The sequence below is a fragment of the Halichoerus grypus genome, chromosome 15 (genome assembly GCF_964656455.1).
Source record: "Halichoerus grypus chromosome 15, mHalGry1.hap1.1, whole genome shotgun sequence".
NCBI classification, from domain to species: Eukaryota; Metazoa; Chordata; class Mammalia; order Carnivora; family Phocidae; genus Halichoerus; species Halichoerus grypus.
In genome coordinates this window covers 2,740,652-2,760,970 of record NC_135726.1, presented here as the reverse complement: position 1 = coordinate 2,760,970, position 20,319 = coordinate 2,740,652, and the positions used below count along the sequence as shown (strand labels likewise).

At 53.7% G+C, this 20,319-nt stretch overlaps 2 protein-coding genes across 13 annotated transcripts in view; one reads left to right on the top strand and one right to left on the bottom strand.

Annotated features, from left to right (window-relative positions):
• Positions 1–612: 612 nt before the first annotated feature.
• On the top strand, positions 613–3,964 carry FOXF1 (forkhead box F1). Of its 3 annotated transcripts, none has more exons than XR_013444158.1 (3): positions 613–1,762; positions 3,175–3,742; positions 3,830–3,964. XR_013444158.1 is itself a non-coding variant. In XM_036113038.2 (2 exons), exons 1-2 carry the CDS (start codon positions 637–639, stop codon positions 3,333–3,335), a joined length of 1,287 nt encoding a protein of 428 aa, XP_035968931.1. In that variant the 5' UTR covers positions 613–636; the 3' UTR covers positions 3,336–3,786. The 3 variants fall into 3 exon arrangements, 1 of the variants encoding a protein (XP_035968931.1); XR_004923790.2 differs by lacking the exon at positions 3,830–3,964 and having other exon boundaries at positions 3,175–3,420; positions 3,613–3,786; XM_036113038.2 differs by lacking the exon at positions 3,830–3,964 and having other exon boundaries at positions 3,175–3,786.
• An 878-nt stretch (positions 3,965–4,842) lies between these two features.
• MTHFSD (methenyltetrahydrofolate synthetase domain containing) overlaps positions 4,843–20,319 on the bottom strand; it is a 37,375-nt gene continuing 21,898 nt past the window's right edge. For 6 of the 10 annotated variants that reach the window (XM_036113042.2, XM_078062755.1, XM_036113041.2 and 3 more), the window contains one exon: positions 16,345–17,832. In XM_036113042.2, the coding sequence (XP_035968935.1) occupies positions 17,293–17,832 (540 nt within the window). In that variant the 3' untranslated portion in view covers positions 16,345–17,292. Of the gene's footprint in view, positions 10,872–12,575; positions 15,912–16,344; positions 17,833–20,319 lie in introns of those variants that run through there. The other 4 variants (XR_013444160.1, XM_078062752.1, XR_013444159.1 and 1 more) reach the window with 4 other exon arrangements.

The window sequence follows — 20,319 nt, the reverse complement described above, 5'->3', positions numbered from 1 at the left end:
CTGTGCGCGTCGGGAAAGGCCCCGGGTGCCCGCGCCTCCGGGCGGGGAAGGCGGGGGGCCTGCGCAGAGCGGGGCTGAACCGCGGGCGGAGGGCGCATTAACACTTGCCGGCCAGGTTGGTGGAGGCGGGGCGGTTTTGCAGGCGGCCGCCGGGCGGCGACGGTGGGGGCCCTTTAAAGCGCCCACCAACGCGGGGCCGGAGGGGGGCAGGGAGGGGAGGGAACTCCTGGAGGGTCTTAGGCCGGCCCGCGAGACGCCGCAGAGAGAAGATGCAGTGAGGACGGCCTGGCTGGAGTCGTGGAGCCGAGCGACACGGGTGGCGGGGGCCAAGTGCTGCTCCCCGCGGGGGCGCACGGCCGCAGGCCCCAGAGGTGCTGCCTTCCCCAAAAAACCGGCGGGGGGGGGGGCTTCCTCGCGGCCTCTGCCGGGGCTGCAAAGAGGTTGCCCTCAGCCTCCGCTCGGCTCCTTCCCTAGTGGGAGGGCGAGAGGGAAAGAGGGAGGAGAGAGAGGTGGGGGAGGAGGGAGCTGGGGAGAGGGGGGCTCCGCGCCAACCGCCGGCGGATCCAGCAGCTCCTCGGGGAGGACGGGCGGGCGGGGGAGGGCGCGCCGAGGCCCGCTCCGGAGAAGTGGCCGCGGATGACGGCAGAGGTGCAGCCAGCCCCGCGCGCGCAGCCCCCTCCCCCTCGCCCTCCTGCCCCCCCTCCTCTTCCTCCTCCTCCTCCTCCTCCCGGCTCGTCGGCGGCGCAGAGCAGCGGCGGCAGCGGCGGCGGCAGCAGCCACCCGATGTCTTCGGCGCCCGAGAAGCAGCAGCCACCGCACGGCGGCGGCGGCGGCGGCGGCGGGGGAGGCGGCGCGGCCATGGACCCCGCGTCGTCCGGCCCGTCCAAGGCCAAGAAGACCAACGCCGGCATCCGGCGCCCCGAGAAGCCGCCCTACTCGTACATCGCGCTCATCGTCATGGCCATCCAGAGCTCGCCCACCAAGCGCCTGACGCTCAGCGAGATCTACCAGTTCCTGCAGAGCCGCTTCCCCTTCTTCCGCGGCTCCTACCAGGGCTGGAAGAACTCCGTGCGCCACAACCTCTCACTCAACGAGTGCTTCATCAAGCTGCCCAAGGGCCTCGGGCGGCCTGGCAAGGGCCACTACTGGACCATCGACCCGGCAAGCGAGTTCATGTTCGAGGAGGGCTCCTTTCGGCGGCGGCCGCGCGGCTTCCGAAGGAAATGCCAGGCGCTCAAGCCCATGTACAGCATGATGAACGGGCTCGGCTTCAACCACCTCCCGGACACCTACGGCTTCCAGAGCTCCGCCGGCGGCCTCTCGTGCCCGCCCAACAGCCTGGCGCTGGAGGGTGGCCTGGGCATGATGAACGGCCACTTGCCGGGCAACGTGGACGGCATGGCTTTGCCCAGCCACTCGGTGCCACACCTGCCCACCAACGGCGGCCACTCGTACATGGGCAGCTGTGGCGGTGCAGCGGCCGGTGAGTACCCGCACCACGACAGCTCGGTGCCTGCCTCCCCGCTGCTGCCTGCGGCCGCCAGTGGGGTCATGGAGCCGCACGCAGTCTACTCGGGCTCGACGGCCGCCTGGCCGCCCTCGGCCTCCGCAGCCCTCAACAGCGGCGCCTCCTACATCAAGCAGCAGCCCCTGTCCCCCTGCAACCCCGCGGCCAACCCCCTGTCTGGCAGTCTCTCCACACACTCCCTGGACCAGCCGTATCTACACCAGAACAGTCACAACGCCCCAGCTGAGTTGCAAGGTGAGTGGGGAGACCAGGGCTGTCCTAGTCCTGGGGGACTCCGATATCTGTCAGTGCGCTGAACCCAGCCCCCAAACCGCTGACCGCCCTGGGCGAGAGCTCGATGCCACTTCCGTGGGGTACCAACCCCACTGCTTGGGGAGGCATCAGCTCTCCAGAGTATCTCTCAGCCTTGTATGCCGCCCTTTGAAGGGTGACTGCAGCTGGGGGGGGGTGCAATTTAGGCCAAGATAATTGTTTCTCCTTTTCGGTTCCAACTCCTAGCTGCTGGTAGTCCCTAGCCTGGCCAAGTAGGCCCCTTCCTCACCAAAAAGAACCCAATATTCTACATTTCTTTGAGTCCTCAGCTCCCTCACACCTCACAGCAAGTTCCTAGGATGGAGCCCAAGCCCAGTCTTGGCCAGCTGGCTGGGCCTCCCCTGTAATCGGCACCGGAAAGCTGCCGGGGCAGAAAGGGAGAGTTAGGCCCAAAGCTGCCTGGGCTGGGTGCTCAGAGGCCCAGCACCCACACCTCCCAGGGAACCAGGCCTGGCTGTGGGAAGGTCGAGTTGAGGGACATTTTGTGATGACAGAGGCAGAGAGGGGCTGTGGCCAGGCCCAAAGCAAGAGTTAGAGGTGCAGGCCCCACAGACTCTTTGTTTCTGAGGATCCAGGCTTTCGGTTCCCCAGGTACACTCCTCCCTACCCCTCTGAGAAGGAGATGCAGAAGAGGCTCCCCTCCGGCACTCTCCTCTCCGCACCCACCAGCCTCTCTGGGCCTGGTTCTGGAAAGGGCACGGAGGAGCTAAGCAGGGCCTGTCAGGGCTCAGCTGTCAGCCACCCGAGGGAGGCAGGAGCTGGCCTGGAGTTTGGAGGGCCGGCTCTCCACGGGGATCTCCCTGCTTGGGCTGCTTCAAACTCCCTGGCTCTGCTGCCTCTCCACCCCTTGGGGGAGGGGGCTGTTCTCCAAGGGGCCCTTCCCCTGGAGAAGACTCCAGCCACACCAGGGCCTCTGCAGGCTTTGGGGTTGGGAAGTGGGTACCCCAGCACCAGGCACAGGCCTTGGGCTGGCCGTGGACGTGGAGGCCAGACTCCCCTTGAGGTCTGCTGGTCCATGGCAGCCCCCTCACCCCTTCCCCTTCAGCCTCAGGAAGCCCCAGCCCAGAGCGAGAGAGGCCCACACAGCGGGCACCCAGGGAGCAGGGGTCATTGCTGGGGTCCTGGGATCTTCTGCTGGAGCACAGAGCCCAGGGCCTGAAACCCGGGGCTGCCTGAACCCGCCCGAGGCTGGAACTCTGGGAGTCTGGCACCTCGGTGGGGCGTAGGGAGGCAGCAGGGCCGTGCGCTGGAGCCGGGTGGCGGGGCTTCTCCGCCTGGAGCCCGGGGCCCCGACCCTAACTCTGCTCCCTGCCCTCCTGTTGCCTCCTTTGCAGGCATCCCGAGGTATCACTCCCAGTCCCCCGGCATGTGTGACCGCAAGGAGTTCGTCTTCTCCTTCAACACCATGGCATCCTCGTCCATGCACTCGGCCGGCAGTGGCTCCTACTACCACCAGCAGGTCACCTACCAAGATATCAAGCCCTGCGTGATGTGAGGCCGCCGCTGGCGGGACCCTCCAGGCACGGGCGGCCTGGCACAGGGACCCGGAACCCATCGCAAGAAACTGCTTTATTCTTGAGGTATAACCGTAGGCAGAAGACGAGGGTTTGACCCCTACCCACCCGGATTATTTGGAAGGAATCCCCAAGGCAAAGACCCAGCATGGTGGTCAGAACCTCCTCCCCCACTCCTTCAAAAAATTAACAAATGGTGGCTGTGGGGCCTGGTCTGACTGCAGCTGTTGGTAAATAAAGTATCTATTTTTGATCCAGTTGAAGCCCGCTGAGAAGGTGCTGTATTGGCGGAAACCTCAACATCTAAACAAGAATTCTGCTGAGGCCTCTCCCCACCTTCCCTCCAATGGCAAAAGTGGGGGAAGGTTTTCAGAAGAAAGGCAAACATGTGAGACCATCATTATCAAATACTTTTATTTTTTGGTTGAGTATTTATCTTTTTATTTTTAATTTTTTTTTTTTTGGGGGGGGGAAGAATGTCTTGGAATGCGCAAGTCTCCTCTTAGAGCCGTGTTTTGCAGGGAAGGGGGGGCAAGAAATCACGTCTCCCTCCCCATCTCAGAAGCCCTCCAGCAACCACAGGTGGATCTCTGTGCGGACTTGCGTTTCTGAAGCCACTGTTCGTCTTACAAAAGGAAACCAGAAGGAGCCCAGAAGCAGGGGCTCCCCGGGCCTCTGCCCTCCCCTCAGCCCTTCTCTACAGTCCTTTTGGTTTTGTTTCCAGTTGCATTTTGACTTTTTTGGCGGGTGTTTTTCTCACAAGACCCGACTGTCTCCCGATCTCTACTGTAAAAAACGTGCTGGCGTGAGAGCAAGGGGGTCACAGCGCGGCGCGGGGACAGGGAAGGCCGGCGAGCGCACGAATTCAGGATTGCGGCGACGCAGAAAGGTTAAGGCACTTTTTTAAACTATAGCAAGGCTCATCCTGTTATTTATTCTACTTTCTTTCTCTAATAATCGAAACACCGCATAGGCTCCTCCGTTTATCAGTATTAATGGTGTAACTTTGTTGGCAATATTTGCCGCGTAGAATTTTTTTTTTTTTTTTAGAGATCCATTGTAAATTTGAAACAAAGTCCGATCTGTGTAAAAACAAATTTCCATATGTTTATATAAATATATATATAAAATGAAGGACTACCCCCTTTTTTTAGTATTTGGCTGCTGGGGTGCAGCATTTGTGACACGTATTTTAAATTTCTTTCTGCACTGTATAAAATGACAATTTGAGGATGTTTTGCCTTTTGTGTATTTTTTCCTAAAAAAAAGAACAAAAATAAAAATGTATAACATTTGTACATTGCCTTTAACATTGTATCAACTAGAAATAAAATCACATGAGTATTTTATTGGGATTGGGATTGCAGAATATCTTCCAAACCCCAAAATATACACGGAAGCCAGCTTGGGATCTCTAGACTTGTTTGTTGTATACGTAAAATATGGGTGATTCTGAATACTTTTTTCTTTTTCTTTTCTCTCCCCCGCTTCTTCTTCTTCTTTTTTTTTTTTTGCTAATCCTCCTCTTTCCATCCTTCACTTCCCACTGAAGTGAAATCTGGACACGAGTAACTATTTTTCTTGGCTTCTGTTTTTTAAGAAGAGCCCTCTGCCCCCCTAAGTGTCATTTCTTGTTTTAAAGATATAATCAGATGTTGAAAGAAAAACTGTGCTCCTCCTTTCCCCAGGGAAAACCATATAGATATAAGTATATATGTGATTTTTTTTTTTTAACTTTTAACTTTTTTTTTTTTGCCACCAATGAGAGTTTTACTTGGAGTTTCAGGCTTTACTGTTACCATATCCTAGCTGTTATAAATTATGAAACAACTTTAATTTTTTTGTACAGTTTTTGTCTTTTGTTTTTGTTTTTTGAGGGTTTTTTGTTTGTTTTTGGTGCTCTACACTTGGTTTTCCCCAACTGAGAAGTGAGTAAAATTTAAGCAAGAAAAGGACCATTGGTGGGAGAGCAAGGTGACAAAAACATTTCCATTCAGTAACATCTTCCCCAAAGTCATTGTGGGGGGAAAACACTGTTTAAAACCTGTGTCTCCAGCCGACCACCCTCTTTCTATTCCAATTCCTGCCTACCTAAGAAAACAAACAGTAAGATCACATTGTCCGTGCGGCCATTCAGGACCCACCGCAGTTTCTCTGCGACGTGGGGTCGCGAGCCTCTGAACCTGGTTCTTCTCAAATTTGACATTTTGGACTTGAGGGTAATTTCTCCAGTGCTCTGTTACATCAAAATTATCAAACTCGCCCGAGCAATTAATGTCCCAAACTAACGGCTGTCTATAAAACCGAGATAAAGGGTACAGGAAAAGGCCGGTGACTCCATCCCTGGGGTCTCTGGTGGGCTGAAGCGGCGGGGCCGTGGTCTCCCGGCGCAGCCCGCTGTCGCCCGCACGCGCCTGGCCCTGCACTCCGGGAGCATGTTTGCGACGAGCAGAGAAGGTACTGTCCTCCTAGGGTGGAGGCCACCACAGCATCCCACTGGTGCCCAGGAAAACAAGGCCAGAGAAAATCTCCCGGGGCCTCCAGTGCAGAAACTTAGCGCTGCGCTCGCATCCAGGCAAGGACCACAGGCAAGAGTGGGCCTCGTCCTCCCTCCTGCGCCACGGAGACTGAGCCCCAATTAGGACCTAGGCTCCGGGAAGCGGGGTTGATTAGGAGAAACCCAATGCCAGCCCAACCGGCAAGCTCCCCAGTCTCCAGCAACGTCTCCAGCCTCTGCGCCCATTCTTTTGTCCCCCCCCCCCCCCGCCCCGTACGCCAGAGATCTAGTGCGTGCTGACTGTGCTTGGCTTTGGTGCCACTGGACCAGAGTCTGGGGCGGAGGTGAGCCCCGGCTTCCTGCTCATCTCCCCGGCGACACCCTGCGTCTCAGCGGGCTCTCCCACCGCTCCCACATCCAGGCCAGGCTGCGTGGGAGGCACGCAGAGGGGCCTGTGTAGGAAAACTGGCCGGGGAGCTCCAGGCTGGGCCTGGCCTCTGTCTCCCGGTCTGACCCAGGGCCTGGGGATGAGAGAAAAGCCTTCCCCTCGAGGAAAGCTTGGCTCGGACAGGGCCTGAATCCGGACCCATGTTTGAGATCGCAGGACGCTGCTGCAGCTGCTGCTGGCGCCTCTCGGAAACCCGCTCGCTTGGGCTGTATCTTCCCCGGGGCCCGTTTCATCCCTGATGTGCACAGGGGCCACGGGCAAGCTCCAACCGCCAGCGCGCTCCGACCGCCGGCGCACCCCCACAAAAGCATGCTGTGCATATACAAGTTGCAATCTTTGAAATGTAAAGGCATTTCTGAGTTTGGTGCAAAACCATGCGCGCTGTGTGCATAAATGGGTATCATTCTAGCATAGGGGCGTCCTAGGTAGAATTAATTCAAAAACCTCTGAGCATACCTCCGTGGGGGGCTGTCTTGGAACAATGCAGTCAAGCTGCCCTAAGTGTATGAATCCCTCCAGTAATAAAACGCCTGGAAGCGGGAAGTGGCAAGGGTTATGCCATAGAATTCCTGTTTGTGGATTACACATTCCAGGGACTCCAGGGTTCTACTTGGGGGAGGGGGCTGACGTCCTGGGCGCACCCTAGCCTCTGACCCATCGCAGACCCAGCCGCAGAAGTGCCTTGGCATTCTCCTGGCTGCCCAGTCCCAGGCGGGAAGGAACTGAAGGCCCAGCCAGCCCTCACACAATGGAGCTCCCTCCCTCCCTCGTGCCCACCTCTGGTCCACATCTGGCTGGAAGGCACTCAGGATATGTGTTTCTGATGGGAAGGTGCCCGGCCCATCAAAGCCCATCTGTCCCAGTTTTCTTCTCCCTTTGGGGCTGGAGAGCTGGGGACAAGGAGGGGAGTAGGAGTGCATAAAGGCCTGGCTCCCTGCCTTCCAAGCCCCCACTAGCCGGCAGCTATTCCAGAGGAAGTGGAGAGATGAAGCTACAGTCCCTGCTCTGTCACCACCGAACCTGGGCAAGCCCTATCACCTCTGAGCCTCAGTTTCCTTATCTCTAACAATACCATCCTCACCACCTATGAAGGCCAGTGGCTAATGTCCTTAGGAGCTCTGTGGTACCCAGACAGGAGTGGCCACAAGACCCACGCATGTCTCGCCCTGCTTCCCTAGAGATCTGCCAGTCTGTCCGAGGGTGTGTGTGTGGGGGGGGGGGAGGGAGGGTGCCATACAAGATGCAAGATTCTGTACTTTATAAGGTCCTAGACTCAGGGGTTTCCAATGAGCACTCAGTTTGGGAGCCACTGAGCTCCCCATCTTCTGGCATGCTGCACCTGAACAGACTCTGCTCCCTTCCCAGGGAGGACCTCCTAACCTCCAGGCCAGAAGACCCCTGAGCCCAACGACTTCATTTCTGATGGTGATTCTCAGTGTTGAACTGCCCTCATCTGAAACACGTGGGGTGTCTGTTGACACTGCAGATTGGGGGAGGGTGGCCCTGAGAGCTACTTGATTCAACTCTCTGGAGGTGGGACCCAGGACTCCAGTCTTCACAGATTTCCAGGGGTCCTGATGACTGCTTGGTTTGAAGTCTCTCCCCGCAGTGTTCTCTGGGCTCCTAGGAAAAGCCCTGGTGAAGGAGGATCAGCCTCTGCTGCCCCCTCCCGCCCGGCTGCCGCAACGGCTCCGAGTCCAGGCAAGCAGACACGCCGCAGATGTTCATGTTCACAAGGCATGCTGCGTGCTGGCCATGGCAAGCCCTCTTCCCACACACCCCTCGGCCCTTCTTGGGATTCCCTTAGGGAGGTCCTAGGACTACTCCTGCCTTCCAGAGGCAGAAACCGAGCATGGACAGGTCAGGGGGCTTGCTCCAGACACTGCTAAGAGCTGGAATTTGGACTCAGACCTAAAGCACTGTGCTCCACGGCTCCTGGTCACCCACTTTCCTCCAGCCACCAGGCCTAGTGAAAAGGGGCAACTGAAGTGGGGCCCACGAGACCACTTCTGCTGGGGTCTGCCTCTGAGCACCTCTGCCTAGGAACTGGCGGTGTGGTCATGCAGATGGGGTGGGGAGACTGGCCCGGCAGCCCGAGCTCACACCCCTCACATCCACCTCCTCTGGCACAACGGACTTAGATTTCATGGGCTTCCACCCTGGCCCCCCATGAAAGCCCCCTTCGCTTCCTTTGGCCCCCTAAGTCCAGAGGAGGGAAGCTCAAATGAAAGTTGAAACTCAAGGCAACAGAGGCCAACTACCGTAGCACATGGGGCTGTGCTTCCCTGTTCTGCTTCTGGAATCTTCTGGGCATCAACACGTCAGAACTCTGGGCTGTTTCGAGAGACCTTTGCTGGGCATCTCCAGCAGACAAGCCATATCCACTCATGAGGGTACACAGATGGATTTTAGGACTGAGACAAATCACAGGCCTTTCTCAGTGTTGACGCATGTGCTCTGGGGATGGGCAGGGGACGTCTCCGAGTGTGAGAGAGAAGAATGGCCATGGACACTGAGCACCTCCCTGTGTCTGCCACTGCAAGGGGCTGGATTCAGTGGCACATACAGCCCGGTGATCACAGGCTGACAGACCAGGGTACTGTTTCCAGCACCAGGACCCCTCGGGTTGTGTTGACATGCTGAAGAGACATCACCAAGGCCAGAGCAACTCCGGGCCCCGAGCAGAGGCAGAAAGCCCCCAGCATGAGCATGGTCAGCGAGAGGCTCCCTCCAACTCTTACAGGGTAGGCTTTCTGGGGGGCGGGAGATGCAGAAAAGGTACAGGCCATACCCTGTGGCTTCGGAAGAGTGGTCTGGGGAGAAGCAATGGTGACAAGCCTCTCCAAGCATCTTTTTTTTTTTTTTTTTTTTTTTTATTTTTTAAAGATTTTATTTATTTATTTGACAGAGAGAGACACAGCGAGAGAGGGAACCCAAGCAGGGGGAGTGAGAGAGGGAGAAGCAGACTCCCTGCTGAGCAGGGAGCCCGATGCGGGGCTCGATCCCAGGACCCTGGGATCATGACCTGAGCCGAAGGCAGACGCTTAAGGACTGAGCCACCCAGGCGCCCCTGCTCTCCAAGCATCTTATTAAAACTCCCACACCATGGAGGGAGCAAGGGCCACGGGTCCCACTGTGTCTAGGGCTCATGGCCCAAGGGAAGCGTGCCAGGTCCTCAGATGTCCCCTGAAAAAGGGTAAACTGTTTCTGTGTTTGGAAATGCCCCCAGAGCCAGCCACAGATCGGCACACGTGTTTCTGGGTTCTGCAACACCTTGGCGTGGCCACAGCTCGTGTGACACAGGGAGCACTGCGCTGTCTGTGCAAACGGTCCGAGGCCTGGGCGTGGTCAGCAGGCATGGGCAGTGGGTGCTAGTTAACTCTCCAGGGGTCTTCACCAAGATGCCTTCCCTGGGGAGAGGGGACTCCCTCTGGCCCACATCTGGCTGGAAGGCACTCAGGGTATGTGAGTGGAGAGAGGAGAGGCAGCCCACGCATCTGACCCACCCCAGAAAGCGCACCCCTGTGGCTTCTCCATGAGGAGGCAGCGCCACCTGCTGTCCACCACGCAGTTTCTGTTGGGAGTAAACCCAAGGAAAACAGGTTTCACCAGAATGTGGACAGATGTGCACGGATGAACCTAATTTTGATGATCCAGGCCCTCTGATCTTTGTTAAGGGGCACCTGACTTTGGGGGGCAGGGTAACGACTAAATCAATTTAGTCTTTCCCTAATTACACAAGCGATACTGCTTATTTAAAATAAACCTTGGAAAAGTGAAGAGTGAAGCAAACATCACTTCAAACCCTGTCTCGAGACAGCTGTGTTGGTCCCAAAAGATGTCCCTGTACACACAGACCCCAGGGCTCCTGAGAAGCAGATAACAAAGGTTCTAGTTGACAGAGCAGGAGTCAGAGGGCCTAAGTTAACTTCCTGACTTTGTGAGCTCAAGCAGGTGCTTCTCCTCCCTGTGCCTCAGCTTCCCCATCTGTGAAGTGGAGGTGATGGTAGGAGTACATCTCTCAAAGCACTCTTGTGCAGCTTAAGTGAACTTGAAGCCTACAGACGGCTTACTGGTGAAGAAACCAAGGCACAGAGAGGGAAAGCATTTTACTTGAGAACACACAGCGAGGACATGCCAGAGCTGGATTCACTGCAAATCCTGGTGAGCACAGCTTCACCACCACATTCCTCAACCATTAAATCATCTCTTTGGTGTCCCCCACAAGCCACTGTGGCTTCCAGTTACCCGAGGCCTTGCCAGTTGCCAACAGATGGTCCACCAGCATTTCTCCAGTGGACAGGCTTCTCCCGTCCCATCTTCCTCACCTGGGAAGTAGGAGTGTAATAGTACATTCTTCTGAGGGGTGAATGAGTTAATCCGCCCTCTGAGGTGGGGAGGGATGTTTAGTTTGCTCATAACTCAGCACTTCAGGGCCCGAGTTTATTGCTTCCAAACCATCCAAAGTGCAAAACGTCCACTTTACATGGTCACATGTCAGCTCCCATTTTCATCTTCGTGATTTATGGATGTTGAAAATAAAGGGTTCCATTCACAGGAAGGAATCCTGCCCTGTCAGAGGAACAGGAGTGTGAGCCTGTTTGAAAGATCGCCCAGGCAGTCTCTGGTGGGAAACCGGGACGATGACAAGGCCTGGCAAAGCGGTCGGGGCCCACTGGGGATGGAGGCGAGTGTCCAGAGGGCTGCGCCGCACACCAGGAGTAAGCCACCACACCTCGCTGCCTCTGGTTCCTCACCTACAAATGCCGTGGGACACGGGCTACATCCAGCAAGAGAGGCCACGCTGGCTCAGCACCCATCACACCACAGGCAGCTGCTTAGTGACGCACACATCAGAAGCGAGGGCAGCAGGAAGACACGGCACAGAGTGGACAGCACCCAGGGGCCCGCGGCCAAGGACCCCCGCAGGCTTCTGAGCGAGCAGGCCTGAGCCCAAGTGCCACTGTGCTCTGGTGTGCCGTGGGCCTTGGGAAAACCACACCTCCCCCACTCCTCTTCTAGAAAACGCCTCTGGTGTTGTCTGCCTCTCTCCACTTCAGGGGACAAGGTGAAGACAATCCACAGGCACAGAAGGCACACTGACAGCTCTGGCCTAGTCTGTGACCCGCGACAACCTGACTCAGCCTCAGTACTGGCCAGCTGGGGGCTGAGAGCAGTGGATTCCTCTCTCTGTACCTTGCTATCACTTCTGTGAATACGGATGTCCCCCAAAAGGGACTGAGGATTAGGTGAAATTACGCATTTGCTTATCTATGTATATAATTTGTGTGTCTAGATTTTATCTTCATTAATATATATAAATACATATAGTTTATATATATCACAATATAAACACAATTATGCGTCTGATTAATGAAAAACAACCCTCCAAATTTACAGCAGCAAAAATCATCCATTTCACTCCTGACTACAGTCTGGGCAGGGCTCTGTGGAAAGAGCCCCTCTCTGCCCCAGGGGACCTCCTCTGAGACGGCCCGAGTGGGGCTGGAAGACCCACTTCCAAGGCGGTACACCCACAAGGCTGGTGAGGCGGTGACGTCAGTCCCTCTCCGCCTGGGCCTGGCCCTGGGCAGCATGGGCTTCCTCACGCTGTGGTGGCTGGGCTCCTCAAACCAGTGTCCTAAGAAGAGGCCGCAGTGGCCAGTGTCTTAGCTTCTTCCTACAAGCCACCAGTGCCACTTAACCTTAACCAGGCTGTCCCAGAGCCCAGAGTCAAGGGGGCGGGCACAGACCCCTCCTCTCCACAGAAGGTGTGTCAAACTTTGAGGCCACATTTTACAACTTCCACAGCATTTAAAACAGCTCAATAGGGGGCACTGGACTCTCGATCTCAGGGTTGTGAATTCACACCCCAATTTGGGTGCAGAGATGACTTTTTAAAAATAAAAATAAAACAACTCAATAAATCTAAGCTGTTAAAAATAAAACAACTCAATAAATCAGGAGGAAAGTGTCAGCAGACAACACAAGCCATTGTAGCTGAGGATGCTATTGCCCCCCTCAGCAGCTGGGGAGGGGTGGTCAGGTGGGCTGCACCCAGTAAAGAACAACGCTGGGAAGTGATTATGAGTTCACCTACACAACAGCCTCTTCCTCCTGCTTTTATGCATTAGGTTCTGCGTAAGATTTATTTTGAAGGCTTCCCTGGGACACCCCCCGCCCCACTTCAAAATTTGTTTTTGAAAATGACTAGAGTCCATGGTCCTTAAGTTTCAGGAGTATCTGTCCTATTTGGAACACTGGTTGGATTCAACCTGGATAAAGGGGAAGTTTAGCAACCCCCATTTATTTCTGCAGGCGGCGGGATAGGGGATGTAGACCCAGAACAGCCATTTTGGAAACACAGACCTCTGCAAGCCAGGTGCTTCCTGGGGGCTATGGGGTAGGGCAGAGAATATGGGGCAATGCTCCCCAGGAAGATGAGAGGTGGCGAAGGGAAGGAATCCTCATTATTTGCCCCTTCAGCAAAAAGGCAGAAAGTTCCATCATCTCACGCACAGTAAGACCACCTGACCTTGGTTCCTAAAGTGCAGCGGGAAGGCCTCCTGATGGCCGAGGTCCACTGTGGGGCAGGAGCAGAAGGGGTGGCACGCAGGCCTCAGGTTTACAACCCTGAGACCTGGTTGCTGCTTCGCTCTGCTGTTCTCCCCTGACGTCTCACCCTCTCCAGCATCCTGTCGCCAACGCCAGTCTCACCCTCTCCAGCATCCTGTCGCCCAACGCCAGCCTTTTGTGGCTTCAGCTGCACTGGCTCCTCTCGGGCACATGTGTTCTCAGCATTCTTACCTGCAGCCCTGTGCTGGCACAAGTTCCCTTCCCCTTATGTGGTGTCTGGGGTGACGCACAGGGCCACTGGAAGAGAACTACTGAGGCTCAAGCGGGAGGGCCGACCCATGGTCCCGGGAGCAGCTGGGCTGGTGGGCCAGATTTTCATAGAAGCTAATGTTTAAGAGGCTACTTGTTGCATTTGGCAGCATTAAAAAAAAAATACTAACTACATAACTGCATAAAACGCACTGGTTACTCTTGCTAATTGGAGTATTCTTCAGAGAGCTCACTGTGGAGGTTCCTCGGGATTCCGTCCCAACCCAAATCTGATATTCCAAGGGGGAGCAAAGGAATAAATTCCTCCTTAAATTCAGAGTTGGTTTTTTTGTTTTGTTTTTTATGATGCTCTTCCCTATCCCAACACTATAGATGGGATAATACATTCTCTGGTATTATCCCCAAATTCTTTCATATTTCATGTTTACATATCTGACTAGCCTGAAATTTACTTTTATATGCAATAGGATTTAGAAATCTGAGCTGCTGTAGGCACCTTTTGAAAGAGCAGCCGGTAGGTCTCATTCCATCTTCCACGAATCCTTCCTTCCTCTGCAATTCCTCTTTTGTTCCAGATTCCCACGCTTCACAACTTTCCGTTCTCCCTCACTGCTGCAAGGACTCATGGATACCAGGTTGCTTTAGGTTCTGGCATCCAAGGACACAGCCCCTTCCCCTCGCTCCTGACCATTCATCACTGCCCACCCACACGAGCTCCATGAAAGTACCTCTGTCAGGGGTACAATGTCTAACTACAGGGAGAACTACTAGAATATTGAACTCCTCCAGCTAGAACACAGCATGTCCTTTTATTCAGATCTTTCCTTTTTTTTCAGCAAAGTTTTATAATTTTATCCATTCGTGTCCCGGACAGCTCATTAGGTGTATTCCCAAATACTTAATAGTTCTTGTTGCTACTGCATTAAAAAGTTTTCATTAAGTCACTACACTGTTGGGGAATGCCACGGATTTATATGCTTCCGTTGGTTTGGACTTTGAAGACTTTTTCAACACAAAGTCAAATTTTTCTTTAGCTAAACAAAGTTTTAATTTGATTATCTCCTCTACGGTTTCATACTTCTCTGTTCCCTTTGCACTTATGTCAGGAAGAATCATGTACCTTCATCTTCCAGCTCATTGTATGTGCATCTGTTTTGTCTTCAGCTGGACTAAGTTTATGATGTGTTTCATTTCTAAAAACTGAGTGTTTGCCTTACCAGTTTATTCTCTTTTTAACAGATAAGATGGCCTTTGAATCACCTTCTGATTCCCGTACTGGTATTTCTACAAGAGTTGGATACTGTTTCGAGATGCTGCCTGTCCTCAGATGACTGGGGACTCTGGCACGTGCTCCTGTCTGCAGAGGCGCCCCTCCTCGAGAGGGCACAAGCGGCTTACCGCAGACTGGGCTCCGAGCTGCCTCAAGCGGCTGGCCAGGGCCTCGCTTCTCGTTCTCTAGTCTTCTTGCTGGAGGACTTCCTTCTCTCTTCTCTACGTCACATCTTCTAGTACGAATTTCAATGTTATACCATGTATTTGTACATTTAAAAAATACCTTTACCTATCCCATTTGAGATCCGGGCAGAAAAGGACAAAAATTTACTCAACCTTTTCATAGAAACATGGAAACTTGTTTCTGAAAATTTTCAGGAGTACAGAGCAGATGCGGCCTGGAACTTGCTTGTTTCACGAAATCTTTTTCATACATGCTTTTCCTTCACATCTCACGTATCAGGTCCCTCTATACTGAGACAGTCTTTCACAGGCCCTGTGTTGTTCTGCTTTCTATTTACTCACCAGTATGTGGATTGTTTGTTTTCCAGAAACTGGCTGAATGGTTTCTCCTCAGGTTCTGCTTTCTCACTGTGTGGTCATAGACTTTCCGATCTCAAACAGGACAGACTGCTCCCAGCTCAACGATCTAGTCATCTGGGGACTGGGGAGGGGCCCGACCATGGGTTCTCAGGCCGGGGAACATAGGTTGTGCGTGCCTTCCTCTGTCCCAGGAGAAGCCCATCTGCCAGGGCCAGACCACACCACACCCGGGCTCCCCCGAGGCAGAAATGGCTCTTCTCCCGGGCCTTTCTAGATGGTGTGCCCAACAGAAACCCCTCACAAACATGCTCTTCAGCAGGCTCAGTGCTGCTGCCTCCCCTGCCCACTTCCACTGATCTCAGCATCCATGATGCTCCATCACCTGGGAAGTGGCTCCAGGGCCATCGCCACCATCACTGATACCCAAGTCTTGGGAACAAAAAGCCAGGTCACTGAGCACCTGCCTTATACTGTGAGCACTTGTCCTGTGAGGCCTGGAGAGACTGTCACTCCCAGGCTGTCCGCTACAGAAGAAGGAGAAAAGGCGTGCAGGCTGGTACGCTTGGGATACTTACATTTCAGGCACTTGGATCTTGGGTTTTGCTTATACTAAACTATTTCCCACAAATATAAAAATGATGAATTCATTCAGATGATCTGTTTATCAACATATCTGGAGGATTCCGGCTGTAATGGACAGCAAAGCCAAGCAAGCTGGCCCAACTGGGAGGGATGACTCAACGGCCCCAGGCAGGCTGGCGTCGGGCACAGGACACGCTCCCAGTGCTGTGATCAGGCGCGCTCCTCCCTCTCTTGGCTCTGATGCATCCATCCACGTCTCCCGTTTCTCCTGGGCTGCTGTGTATCTGCCAGGTGCCCTCGCAGCTGGGGCGCAGGGCAGGGTGAACAAGACAGCCACAAACTCATTTCCTGATCTCCTGGAGTACTACTCTAATGATAAAAGATCAATGATAAAAAAGTCAACAACGACTAAACAAGAATATGTCAAATACAGGAAAAAATTATGAAAAAAAAAGAGAACAACAAAAACAACAAGGCACCGCTCCCCCCCCCCAAAAAAACCCCAAAATGTAAGGAGTTAGATGACCAGATTCGGCCTCTGACGTCTCAGCTGAGCGCCGGGTGACAAAATGGAACCAGCCATGTGGATGGGGTAGATGGTTCAGGCGGAGAAGAGTGGGCCCAGAAGCCCAAAGGAGAGGAGCTGGACCCTTTTTCAGATATTTCTGCCCTTCGTTTTATTCATGACGCCGGGGGAAAGGAGCCTGCACTTAATGAGCAATCTGAGGGCAGACTGACTTTCTGACATCTCCACAGTATTTTCATTATAAAACCAAGGATAAAATGCTTTTGCAAAGGGAGATAGTGCCTCAAGGTTTTATTCAAAGTACATGCAAGGCATACCCTCTTGAAGTACGATCGTGTGCTTAAAACATGCTCAGTAAGACCCTGTGGTGAAAAAATTAGAATTTTGAACACATATACATTAAAAAAAAAATAGAATCTCCACTTAAGTGCTTACTTTGACTTTTTGCCCAGGATCAATTGCAAAAGCACTTCTGTTTAGAAAGCATAGTTCAGCCAAAATCCAGTTTTGTTTTTTAGGTACAGAGAAATGGAGGAAAAACCCAAGAAACATCAGGCATTGGGCAAATCCGTGTGAGCACCTCTGTCACTGTCTGTGATGTAGGCTGGGACCGCCTTCTCCACGACCAATACCTCCTACAAGACAGCAAGGAGTGCAGGGTGTTCACCCAGAGACAGGGGGAGGCTGGAAAGGCAAGGAAGGCACAGAAGTGAGATGCGTGCCACCCGCACATCAGATTGGCCCTCCATCGCGGACACTAGCACTGAGCTGTGACAAGCAGTCTGCAGCCAGGGGACTTGGCTTCTGTGATGTGAATATAGCTCTCCCTCTGCAGTCGGACCAGACCAAGGATCCAAGGGCAGCAGGGTGTGCCTGGCATCTGATTCCTGCTAGGGCCTCTCCCCACTAACCCCCCCACCTCCCAATTCCAGAGCACAGGTGCTCCCAACCGCTGTCACCATTTACTGCCACTTGTTCATCGCCCACTCGGTCCCCCACAGCCTTTGAACTACCACAGAGAAGCCAGCACGGCCATGATGCCCAGCAGGCAGGCTGAAGGACCCAGATAGAGCAGGGCCTGGACGTGCCGACAGTGCACTAATGGCTAGCTCCCTACTCATCAGGAGGTCCCAGGCAGTGACAGAAGGCTGGGACATCCTGGAAAGGACTGGGCGCAAAGCAGCTCATGCAGCAACACTCTGCCGAGTCCCGAGTACAGGCCCCTTAAGTTCCACAGGGACCAGAGCAGCATACATCATCACAGGTCTGAGACAGCCGAGTGACAGGGTACAGCTCGTCTGCACAGCCGCCTGTCTCGTCGCCGGCCTTCTGCTGCCTGGCCAGTGCCACCTTCAAGGTGGTAGCACCCAGGCGCAAGCCCTGCAAGCAGGAGACAGCCTGCTGGGCTGAGGTGGGGGCCTCGTAGTGGAGGAAGGCCCTGCGCTGTGGCCCCTGCCACGTGAGCCTCTGAGGGACTGCACCCAGTTCTCGGAGGGCTCTCTTCAGCTCACTCACTTGGGCGTCCCGGGGAAGGTTCCCAATGTAAACAGTGTTAGAAGGCCCATCGTCCCCCTGCCCCGAACAGCATTCGGGCTGGTGTGGGTCCCGGGGTCTTCTGACAGTGCTCAGGGGAGGTAGCTGCTGGCTGCCAGTTCCCAGAAGGTGCCGGGGCTCATCCTGAAGGGAGACATCTTTCCCAGCCTGCCTCTCTCGGTAACGAAGGCTTCTGAGTATTGGGATTTTCCCCATCACCTCTCGGCTGATCTGAAAAAGCAAAGCAGTTCCAGCTACTCTCCAGGTGTCCAAACTTGGTCAGAAGGGAAGAGAAATCAGAGTCGCACGGGGGCCTCTGCCTCTACTCGGTTAAGGAGTCTCTCTGCCGAGCTGCACCAGTGGTCCCACCTGGCCCTGTGAGAAGCAGGACCCCTCTGTCTTAATCAGTTACTGTGACCCAGCCCCCATGCTGCCCCAGCTCAAGTGAGTATGGGGTCCCCAGAGCCAATCTGGGTTGTCGCCTCTGGACTGTGCCTGACGTGCCATGGCAGCTGGCAGGAAGGGAATGGTTTCTCTACGCTCCCAGAGGCCCAGGAAGCAGAAAACCAAAGGCCTCCTATGCAGAAGGGACAGCAGTAAGTAAGGTTACTGGAAGGAGGGTTACACGGTCACAAGTGGCAATGCCCCTGGTGACCTCCAGAATAACTGGGGTTTCTGCCTCTATGCCTGCCCCCGTCTCCCGACTTATGCCTTTGGGTGGGATGGGATCTTTAACAGGGCCACCTGGCCCCCTCCTTCTCCCCATCTTCCCTGGAGGAGCATTTCTCAGGGACCAAACCTTTCAAGGTGTCACTGAAAATGCAGAAACAAGGCAAATCTGAAATAGAGCACTACTTTTGAAAACAATTTCTAGCAACACGTCATCAAGCTACAAGGTAACACTATATAAAACATTAAGTCTCAATGAACAGGATTCCTATACAAAGGACATGTTTGGCTTTTTGGGAACCTGCACAACAAAGGAGGCAGTAGAAGAACCCCAGTACGTGAGGTGGTTTCCGGTCCTCGAGAACTGGCATTGACAAGTGGGGCCTGTGTGCACAGGGGCTGCCTCGATCCAGCTTGCAGTGTGGAGGCTGATGGTCCCAGCCCGGTGTGGCCGCCGCACACAGTGCGGCCCTGTGGGTTAGGCTGAACCTGGACAATGCAGCCCAGGGCAGAACCGGTCTTCTGTCACTTGAGGAATCACACGGCAGAAAAGATACAGAAACACACTGTTTTAGTCCTTCTTAGCGATCCTCATTCTTTAGAGATGCTATCTGTCCTTCTTTAGGGCACAAAGCCTGAAAATGGCCAATTACCAAAAGGTAGGCAATGGTCCAAACGTGGGACTTCCCACAAACATGGGTAAATCAGAATAAAGATCAGCATATGAGTTAGACAGGTAAAACTTTCCTCTAAAAATAAATAGCTCAACTAGTAACAATGTTGGATCAGTGATTCAGAGGAAGATTCAAAGAAACTCAAACACCTAAGAACAGTCGATTCGAGTACCTTCTCACAAACTTTAAGGCTCCTGATCCTCATTAATTTAAAGATTTTTTTTTTTTTTTTATTTGACAGAGAGAGACACAGCGAGAGAGGGAACACAAGCAGGGGGAGTGGGAGAGGGAGAAGCAGGCTTCCCGCCGAGCAGAGAACCCGATGCGGGGCTCGATCCCAGGACCCTGGGACCATGACCTGAGCTGAAGGCAGACGCTTAACGACTGAGCCACCCAGGCGCCCCCCTCATTAACTTAATACCTGGTTCTCTCTCCTAGCACTAAGTGGACAATACTCTCCACCTTGGCACAGCCTTTCCACTGGGTCAGAGCCCTCTCCAAATGGACAGTGCCCTTGCTCCCAGGCACGGCCACGTCAGAAGCCTCTGCAGGTGGCACTCGTCTACTGGGGTCTTCAGAGTAGCACACAGATGCTTGGCTGACATAGACTTCTTAAAGAAAGACCTGCTCCTTCTAATGTTTCCCATTATTGAGACGCAGAGAAACAAACAAAAACCATGTCCGTGCCCTGGAGATATGTAGGCGATGTAGCTACTCTTTTCTAATCAAAAGGAAGTTTTCTTCCACTTGACCCTCTGCAATTCTTCTGAACTGATTCATCCAAAGATGACTAAGCTCATGGGCCAGTACCCTAAGAGGCTCTGGTACCAAAGAATCCTGAAGATGATCTAAGTCCAGCCAACCAACTCCTTCCCACACCCCCATTCCACCTTCTTAAAGAGTTCAGATTCTTGCGTCCTTCCAGAGTACTTCAAAACAGATTTAAACTGGTCATAATTAGATTATTTTTTTTTTTAAGTAGGCTCCATGCCCAGCATGGAGCCCAACTCGGGGCTCAAACTCACAACCCTGAGATCACAACCTAAACTGAGACCAAGAGTGGGATGCTTAACTGACTAAGCCACCCAGGTGCCCCTAAAATGGTCATAATTAGACTCTTAAGGATATCTTAAGTTACTACATCTAGTATTTAGAAAGGACGATCAGATTTAAAATTGTAATTACAATCAGAGGAGCCATGTGACTACATTCTTCTATGGAAGAACTGAATGTCATTCCCCTGTGACACCACTAGACAAGAGCAGTGAGGACAAACACCCTGGTAAACAGCACACTTCCTCCGGCACCCGCTTGGAGCTGTCTTGGCTGGGTGACCGCCCCAAGTACTAAAACTCCCGTGTGCTTCTGCCTGGTG

Bases quoted from the DNA above. Each gene is read 5' to 3' on its own strand.
- FOXF1 (XM_036113038.2), top strand. From the start codon at position 637: ATGACGGCAGAGGTGCAGCCAGCCCCGCGCGCGCAGCCCCCTCCCCCT. The intron at 1,763-3,174 runs GTGAGTGGGGAG...CCTCCTTTGCAG, and splicing joins CGCCCCAGCTGAGTTGCAAG to GCATCCCGAGGTATCACTCC.